The 10,226-nt window shown below is 38.4% G+C and overlaps 1 protein-coding gene across 1 annotated transcript; it reads left to right on the top strand.

Moving 5' to 3' along the window:
- Window positions 1–5,109: 5,109 nt before the first annotated feature.
- On the top strand, window positions 5,110–5,646 carry LOC147492037 (uncharacterized). The gene is made up of 2 exons (XM_086567381.1): window positions 5,110–5,306; window positions 5,454–5,646. Exons 1-2 carry the CDS (start codon window positions 5,110–5,112, stop codon window positions 5,644–5,646), a joined length of 390 nt encoding a protein of 129 aa, XP_086423507.1.
- The last annotated feature ends 4,580 nt before the right edge of the window (window positions 5,647–10,226 follow it).

Here is a 10,226-nt window from a genome sequence, read left to right as displayed (position 1 = left end):
ATATGAGATAGATGAATTCCTCAAAGATGGAGATAAATACCATATTTATGTGGATGCGAACAACCTAGATGAGGACTTCAACGAATTTCTAAGAGCCTGTGATGATCCACCCTCTCAAGCACTACCTATAACACCACCCTACCACCATCCGCCTGAGCTAATCCCTCACAGAATCCAATCATTCTTCCCACCCTTTTCTTCTAACACTTATCCACATTCCAAGTATCTTCCACAACCATCCATTTTCTCACGATCATTCACTTGGACACCTTTTCGTTCAAAGAAAAAGAAGAAACTTTATGCTCGATTAGGTTCTAGATCCATCAGAATTCACTCCCATTCTACTAAGCCATGTCATAGGAAATCTTGGTGCTTAATTCTGTTTGATGGTGCATTCTGTGTTAACTATTTATGGAAAGATCCACAATTATTTAGATTATTGATATATGGGAAACTATATGTTAATACATATATATCACATTTAGTCTAGGGAATCTGACTTTAAAAGACCCAAGTTTTTGTACAATACCAACTTTCTGGAGTATATGCCAAACAAAAATTTTCAAACTTAAAAATAGTTTTCCAATTTTGTTTGGGGGTGGCGTATTTTGGTATTTCATTTCAAATCTTTTTGCCACCCTTTGTTTGTCATGTTTACTCCAGTAGAGTTTGTGTTAGTTTGTATGTAACAGTTTAATTGTGCTTCATGTTATCATATCATTTTTACAATATTTCTATTACAGGTATTGCCAATTTTTGCCACGTTTCTATGGTAAATTCTTTCCTTATCTCTTTACACTTTGAGGACAAAGCATTCGATTGTTTGGGGGGTGGGATATAAACATTTGCAAAAATTAGGCACTTTTAGGATGTAAATTACACATTTTTCTTTATATAAAAAAAAATTAAAAATCATAAATATTGTTTATACTAGGCACTTAGTGGTAACAATATTGTTCCCTTCTCCATGATGATATTAGTCTAGAAATCTCACGTAGTACTTGAATTAGGATCATACCCAAAAAAAGTTTTGTTGTTAATGGGGACCATATATTGGGCGAATGGGAGTGACATTACTTAAAGTGATTCAAGTGATACAGTGCTCCACTTTTTGCCGCTTTAGGAAAAAATTTGGTTTGACAAAATAAACTTATCTTCTCATCTTCATCTTTCACTCCATTTTGGGTAAAACCCTCCACTGTTCACAGTGAGAGTTCCGAAATTGGGGTGACTATTTCCTTCTCTTGAGTATGTTCTCAGCTGCCTTACAGAGTGACCTCTGAAGTCTTCCTTCGACATTCTCAGTTTCTCTCAAGTTCCAACTTTCAGATAAAATCCTTCACTGGGCAACAGTGCAAGTTCTGAAACTTGGGGAGCCTTATCCTGCTTCTAGGGTAAAATTCTACACTGATTCACGGTGTTAGTTCTAGGAAGTTTAGGATTTTAGGTATTGGATATCTCTCCTCTCAACTATCTTGTTTCATGCCTTTGTTGGGTAAAATCCTACATTGCTCTACAGTGTAAGTTCCAACAAGGGTTTAACATGGATCTCTATGAGTTTGAAAATCCAAGTAATCATAGCAAGGAAACACCGCACCAAGCTGAGCAATCAACAATAAATGACAAAGGTGCTGATGACTCCGGAAAAAATGCTGCTGAATCACAAAAAGGTATCACGAAAATCTCTTATGTGGAGGCTGCTAAACATAATGTGAGACAGCAGGTTGAGTTTCAAGAACTTCCTAGTCCAGAAAAAATGGGAAAGTACCCAGCCATAACAATACCTGAAAAAGCTTACAAAAAAGGATTGCTTTATTGTAAGCATTGTCTGGTGGGAAGAATTGATCTTCAAAAAGTATCATTGGATAGAGTTCGGGCAATTGCATCAAAAATTTGGAATCCAACAGGTGAATGGCTTATTACGCCTATTGGAAAAGGCTTTCTCTTCTTAAGATTTTCGAATGCTGAGGATCTTAACAGGGTCTGGGCAAAAGGGTCTTGGGACTTTGACAAAATTCCTATGAGAATCAGCCAATATACTCCAAATTTCAATCCGGACAGCCAAAGACAATCTCATGGATTGGTGTGGATTAGATTACCTGGGCTAGGCCAGGAATATTAGGAACTTGAATCTCTGATGTCCATTGCTCGTGGAGTGGGCTACCCTATGCAAATCGACGAAAAAACACTCAACAGAGAGTATGGATACTATGCAAATATTTTGGTGGATGTGGACCTTTTGGAACCGATACCAGATCAAATTTTTGTCAGGGCAAAGAACATCTCCTTCTGGCAAACGGTGGAAGTGGGTAAGCTCCCGAAAATGTGTACGCACTGTAAAATTGTGGGGCACTTGGTCACGGAATGCTGAAAACTCAAGAGCGATATGCAGAATAACAAGGCTAAGAACAAAGAAAAGGAGGTAGTAGTGGATGCAACCCCTTCCCTGGCTGACTTGGGGGATTTTTTTTTAGAAAACAGGGAAGGAGAAGGAACACAGGTGAAACAAGTAAATAAGGGGAAACCATTTGGAGAGCAAAAGTCACTGAAAAATCCAAGGATGTCCACATCCAGAATCGTTTTGCGGGGCTGGAAGTGGATGAGGTCCACAATATTGAGGACCAGGATCATCAAGTAGTTGGTTAGGATGATATTCAGGAAGTTGCTGGGGATGAGAGTCTGACTCAACATATAGTTTTGGAAGTAAACTCAGATAAGAGACAAGATGCTCTAGTCCATGATGCTACTCCACTCCATGATATTGCTCTGACCTTGCTGGAAAAAGGAACCGAAAGATATGAATCTGACAAGTTTGTGGAGGTAGAGGAGGGATTGCAACAAGAACAAATAGACGTGATGGACACACCAACAAATTCAAGAGAGGAGAATTTGTTCATTTCTCGCACTGGGGACAGCTCAATATCTCGAGTCCATTCCACTCCAGTTGGAATAGTTATTGCGGACTCGGAAGTAGAACAAGTTCTTCATCTATTAGTGAAAAAGAAGCAGGTGCGAGACTTGGAGGATAAACCTCTAGATGACACTTCTCCACAGTCCTCGAGATGGGCAGATGAGGCTGAGGATGAAACTGACGACCAAGTCATTTCAAAAAAAGGCAACTACAAACCACAATGGCAGCTGCAGAATAGAGATTTACCCTCCACCAGGTCCAGATCCTGATCTAGGACTGGAAGTAGGGCAGAATAAGGTGACCTTCACCATCTCCAATAATAAACTCCCTCTGTTCACAATGAGATGCATTTTTTGGAATTTAAGAGGTATGGCCAATGAACGATCTCAGATCAGGCTATCTAAACTTATCAACAAATGGGATCCAGATATCGTGGGTATACCAGAACCAAAGATACAACCCAAAGATATTCCCATCAGTTTTTTCCACACATTGGGAATGAGCACAACTTTTTTCTCAAATCCTGGAACTGATCCCAATTGAGTTCCCAATCTTTGGCTCATATGGAAAGCATCGCTGCCCAGTCCTAATATGGTTTTTTTTTCAAATCAACACGTTACAGTGGAGATTGAAAATGTACTCATTACCATCATTCATGCGCACTGCACAGCTATTCATAGAAGGCAGCTATGGCTAGAACTATCTAATATTAATCCGCTTAATCTATCGTGGATGATCATGGGAGACTTCAATGCCTACTTGAGCATATCTGAAAAGAAAGGAGGTAATAATCCATCTTCATCAGCCATGAATGACCTCAGGAACTTCATAAGTAACAATCAGATGATGGAAGTTCCAAGCAACGGATATTAGCTCACTTGGTGGAATAAGCAAGTCGGGAGGTTCAAAATACTAGGCAAGATTGATAGAATGCTCCGTAATGCTGGCTGGGGGTTTAAATTTCCTGGTTGGAAATACCAAGTTTATAGTAGGATCTGCTCTGATCATTCTCCGCTTCTGGGGGGAAATCTTATCATTCTGCAGCCCAAGAACAGGCCATTTAAGTTCTTTAATATGTGGTGTACTCACCCTACCTTTAGGGATACTGTTTCTGAAAGTTGGCAGATACCACTTCAGGGAAATTCCATCTTTATTCTCACATAGAAACTGAAAATGTTGAAGGGTGTTTTGAAGAAGTGGAATAAAGACATTTTTGGCAATATCAAAGTCAAAGTGGAGGAGGAAACAAAGAAATTGGAACAGATGCAAGACCAATTTGAGAAGGGAAATGTGACAGAGGAATTCACTATGCACATGGTAGACCAAGAAAACCAAGTGGAGCTTCTGTTACAGCAGAGCAAACATTCTGGAAGCAGAAATCAAGAACAAAATGGGACAATGACAATGACAGGAGTATAAAGTTCTTTCATGCTATGGCAAATAGAAACAGAAGTAAGGCATTGATTACAGAAATGAAGAATGATGAGGGCATCACTTTAGATACGCAAGATGAAATTGGGAAGCATATAGTCAAGCACTATTCTGACAAATTCGGGAAGGTGGACCATATCATCGACTGGGAACTCATTCATAATATGCCTCAAGAGATGGCATCGGAGGATAATGATTTTCTCACCACTATCCCTTCAGTAGAGGAAGTGAAAGTGGCAGTATTTCATCTGAACCCAGACAGCTCTCCGGGACCGGATGGATTCTCAAGGTATTTCTTTCATCACTGTTGGGACATTGTAGGGCATGATCTAGCGCGAGTGATCAGATACTTCTTCATTAAATCTAGATTGCCCCTTGGATTCAATGCCAACTTCATAGTTCTTATCCAGAAAGAGAAAAATGCCAATCAACTGGGGAAATTTTGCCCTATATGTCTCTCAAACTTCATCTTTAAGGTAATCACCAAGATTCTTGCTACAAGGCTGAGTCCTATCGCAGAAAGAATTATCAGCAAGGAACAATATGGATTTATTCCCAATAGAAATTCCCAACAAGCCATTGGACTAGCTTCGGAGCTAGTGAATGAACTACAAACTCCTAGGTATGGTGGAAGTATGGCTATCAAACTAGACATTTCTCAAGCCTTTGACACTATGGACTGGAACTTCCTTTGGGGAGTGATGCAGCATGTGGGATTCAAGGAAAGTTAGATCAGATGGTTACAAGCAATCTTTCATAGTAATACAATGTCAATCATGCTTAATGGAGGTCCACAGGGATATTTCTCAGCAAAGAGAGGACTGAAGCCAGGCGATCCTCTTTCCCTTCTTTTATTTGCTCTAGTGGAGGACTGTCTAAGCCGAAGCATCAGCAGATTGGTTCTTGATAAGAAAATTCAACACATGGTGATCAACTCCAAATATAGTAGTCCTTCCCATTTAATGTTCGCAGATGATATTTTCCTTTTCTGCAATGCTAACATGCGGAGCATTTAGCAGCTTGTCAAACTTCTCCAGAGATACTAGGACACTTCGGGGCAACTCATAAACAAGGAGAAATGTAAGCTATTTCTTGGTCCAATGAATACCAGGCGAAAACTCTCAATTCAGGAGGCTATGGGCATAAAAGAGGGCATGCTACCAGAAAAATATCTCGGGGTACCATTAGTTATGGGCAGAGTGACTAAAGCTGCGCTAGCACCATTAGTTGACAAAATCAGAAACAGAGCTGCTGGATGGGCGGGCAAAATGTTATCTTTCCAAGGGAGAGTAGTATTGGCGTGACATGTTCTTAATAGCATACCAGTCCACAACATGGCGATCTACAAATGGCCAACATCAGTGATAAAAGAATGCGAGACCATTATCAGGAATTTTATCTGGAGTGGCAATCCTGCAGATAGGAAATCTTTTACGGTATCCTGGGAAAAATCATGTAAACCTCTGGAGGAAGGAGGACTGGGTTTGAGGAGGCTTAAAGACATCAATCTCTCAATGCTCATGAAGCAAGCATGGGGTGTGCTAACGGAGGAGAGTGACTGGGCTATTTTTATGAGAGGAAAATATACCAACAGATCAGGAACATGGATGGATTATAAGACATCGACAGTTTGGAAAGGCATAAGCTGGGCTCTCAAAGAAATGACTAACCTACATGGATGGGTGGTGGGAAATGGTTTATCAGTAAACATTTGGAGAGAACTGACTTCACCACAAATCGATATGCAATTTTTTTCAGGAGGAGAGGAGAGACATCAGGAAATACCAAGGCAGGCTTCACGAGTTCATCCAAGGTAATCGGTGGGTGTTTTCCAGCAACTTTTCACAGGTGTTGCAATTAATTGGTATCGATCTCAACTTGCTGCAACTACCGGATTCTTCAAAAGAGGATGAGCGAATTTGGTTATCAGGTGGCAAAGGTAAATTTTCAGTTGCAGTAGAGCATGAGGATATCAGAAGAAAAGCGACTAAGCATAAGGGATGCCAATTCATATGGAGCTCGAAAATCTTACCTAAGACACAGGGCATAACATGGAAACTACTTCAGGGGGATTCAAGAACAGATGATAGGCTGAAAAAAAGGAAGACGCAGTTGGCCTCTCGATGTTGTGTGTGTAGGAAGGAAGAAGAGAGTCTCGATCATATCCTCTATCAATGTGATTTGGCTAAGAGAGTCTGGAACCATGCTAGACATATATATTTTCAGCATCCAATCAAATATAGACTCCTTCAATGATATAATGCAACAGGAGAAGCACCACAGCTCTTTGATTTTAGACATGTGGAAAGCCTGCTCAATGACAAGTATGGTATGCTTATAGAAGGCATCTAGTTTCTCTAACATTTGTTTCCTGACTAGAAGAGCCATCATCAGAGCATATCATAAATAATTAGGTTCTATGAACAATTCGATGACAGATGTGAAAACCTTTTGCATATTTAGTCTCCAGCACAAACTTAGAAGTGCTCCCAAAATTTTGGAATGCTACTGGCTTCTCCCACCGCCGGGCACTATAAAAATAAATGTTGATGGAAGTTCCAGGGGAAACCCAGGCATGGCAGGTTGGGGAGTGATTCTCCGGGATCATATGGGGCATATTTTGGGTGCCGCAGCAGGAAGACTTGGGATAACAACAAACTATATGGAAGAAACCTTTGCTATTATAGAAGGGATTCAGAGAGCACTAGGTCGAGACTGGAGATATATATGGGTGGAATCAGATTCAACCTCAGTGGTTCAAGCATTCCAGAAGGATAAAGTGCATTGGAGAGTGAGATCAAAATGGAAGCAACAAAGAGAGAAAGCAGCATGGATCAATATATCAGCTACATGGAGAGAAACAAATTCAGGAGCGGACAGTTGTGCGAGACATGGTGCTGCTTTACAAAATAGAGAAAGTAAATGGTGGGATAATAAGCCTCCATTTGTGAGGAATTTGGAAAACCATTTCACTACTTATTTCCGATTCATAAGCTAAATTTTGGATCTAATAGGTGGGTTCACATATGATGAAACCCATACTATACATGTCTCACACATCATATTCTTTTTTCTTGTAGCCTTTTAAATTTTTTGAATCAATTACCTTTTAGCGAAAAAAACTTGAATTAGGATTAATATATAGGTAATAGTTATTGTATCTTTTCATAAACATCTTGCATGAGCATCTTTGATTGTACTTGGCAATATTTTTCTGAGACCTAGGTTAGAGTACTTAATACATATCCTGTGAGCATCTAGCCTAAAAGTCTCATAAGAGTGAACTATCTGAGTGATGACACAAGGGAGAAGTCAATTCCGAGTAGAGAAATCACACATCCACTTGCTTGATCACCACAGCATATCCTAAGCAAGAATTTAGGCTCTCTTTTGATCGATATAGCCAGAAATTCACACCTATATGAAATTTATTATCCGCTAGTCGCCCCACTGAGCCTTTTATTAGTCTGTTCACAAACCACAAATCTTTTACCCAATAAAACAAAATAAAAAATAAAATAAGCCTACCAATCTGGATAAGTATGAGAAATAGGATGAGTGAAGAAAAGAAAAGAGAAAAACATGTATAAACTGATATACGTAAAATTGAATAATTTACCTACAAAATGAACGATGAAACTCAAAACGCAAGTGAAACTAAACTTAATTACGCGTTGTTATCAAAGATTTATATACTCTCAATTCTATCGAAATAGAGTGGAGTAAAAAGTTCGTTCCACTCTTAGTTCTTTAGCATTCAAGTTTCTTAGATTGACTAATCTATTCAAAGTCTAATGAGAGCAATGGTGGGAATTATACTATGATGTGAATTAAAACTAGACGTAATATAAAGATTATAACTTTATTAAATTTAACTAATAATAATTGAATTCTAAATTAATAACTAAGAATTGAATAACAACAACTGAATTTAGATCTAACAATTTTAAATGAAAAAATTGAAATGAACAAGAAATAACTATTTTATTTATCTAATCAATGAAGAACTATGATTCAAAGAATTAATCTTAAACAATGTATGAAACTAATTAATTTAACTAATTCAATTTAAAAACTAGATCTACAAGCTATTTTAATGGCTACTTTTCTATCTAAGCTATCTAACTATCTCTTTCTTAAGAGCTAAGTCTTGTTTTATGTAAAGGAGGAGACCAGATCCACAATTTTCATGCATGGGCTGAGGAGCCATGTTTTGGGCCGGAAAATCGAGCCCAAAGCCCAATTTCTTCAGTCCACAGAGCCCGTTTTAGCTGTTTTGACTTCAGTAGACTTTTCGTCTACTTCTGCTCCTCTAATTGGGTCAAGGCTTGGACCATTAGAAAGCTCTTTCCGAGCCGGTCGTTTTGACGTAAGGTAGGCCCAAATACGAAGCTTGAGTCCAAAGATATGGTCTTCAGTTCTGCTAACTTGTGCACTGTTTCTACCCGTGTTGACTTTTCAGCTTTTAACCGGGCTTCATAAAGGCTTTGTCTCCATGAACCTTGGCCTTTATCACAGAACTTCTTAGCAACCAACCCTTTGCTCCTTTATATCGCCAAAGTGGCATATTTCTACACATAATTGAGTTCCATGCCTGAAATACATAAAAACACATAATTAGCATTAACTCTTATTTATTACTCGTATAATTGATCTAAAAGTAGTATTATTAAGGGGTTAAAACTACAGTTTTGGGCTCTTATCAAACCACCCCCAAACAGAATTTTGCTTGTCCTCAAGCAAATATGAGAAATTAGCATAAGTGACCAAAAATGGAGTTCTAACTAAATCTCGTTGCTACGAAAGTGCGATTGCATTGACCATATATGCAACAAGACCTTAAACCACTAGAATTCCCTAGTGGGACGAAGTTATAGCCTCGTGAGAGTTTTCCAGTGAAGGTACTCACAAACTTTATCTATACTACAACGACTCAGAAATAAAACTATTGTTTTCTTATCTATGTCTCAATTATCTATACATCTCACTAGTAATGAATACAGAATAATCAAGTCAGAACCTAAGCTAATATATGCATAATATTCTATCATCTACGAATAAACATATTTACAATGAGTAATACTATGAGATGAACTAGCAGGTCCGTTTCTGAAAACTCTGAATAGCGTCCTTAAGTAGGTCCTCACATAAATGTCAAGACAAAAACCACTCTGATTTTTCTGCTCAAGTTTTGCTACTCTAGTGTGCAGTGGGCACACTTTACCTTACAAACTCAATGACACACAAGGAAGCTGGAGTCGATCAAACACATCTGCCACTTACTATCACACTAGCCTATTCTTAATTGAGCTAGAGGTCTTTATTAGGTGTTGCGGGGATTAGGAGATGGTTTAAGAAGGAAGGAAATGGATATTCAAAGAGAACAAGTCTGAGATAATAGAGTCTCCATATTATATAACTAGAGAAAACCTTATTATTTACTTTTGCTTCTACACTTTGTTTCCATTCTTAGCCATATTTTTTTATCTTTTTCTTTGGCTTTTGACTCCTTGATTATATTTTTGGAGTTCTAACTCTTTATTTATTTTTATTTATTTTTTATTTGGATGGAAACTTACTTTTCTCTTCTGAAGCGACTAACGAAGTTCTTGATTTCAAAGGTTATTCTCTTTTCTATTCTTCATCTCTATTCTCAACTTATTCAAAGAATTGGGTAGGTTGATTTTTTATTTTGTTTTGTTTTCTAACAAGGTAAAGGATTTGTGGTTTATGAAAGGCTAAAGAAAGGCTCAAAGGGGCGACTAGCGGAAAATAATTCATAGGTTGGAATTTCTGGCTATATCTATCCAAAGAGGGCCTAAATTCTCGCTTAGGATATGGTATAGTGATCTAGCAAGTGGACGTGTGATTTCTCTATCCGGAT

The sequence above is a fragment of the Coptis chinensis genome, chromosome 6, assembly GCF_015680905.1.
Source record: "Coptis chinensis isolate HL-2020 chromosome 6, ASM1568090v1, whole genome shotgun sequence".
Classification (NCBI taxonomy): Eukaryota; Viridiplantae; Streptophyta; class Magnoliopsida; order Ranunculales; family Ranunculaceae; genus Coptis; species Coptis chinensis.
This window is presented reverse-complemented; position numbering and strand designations above follow the sequence as displayed.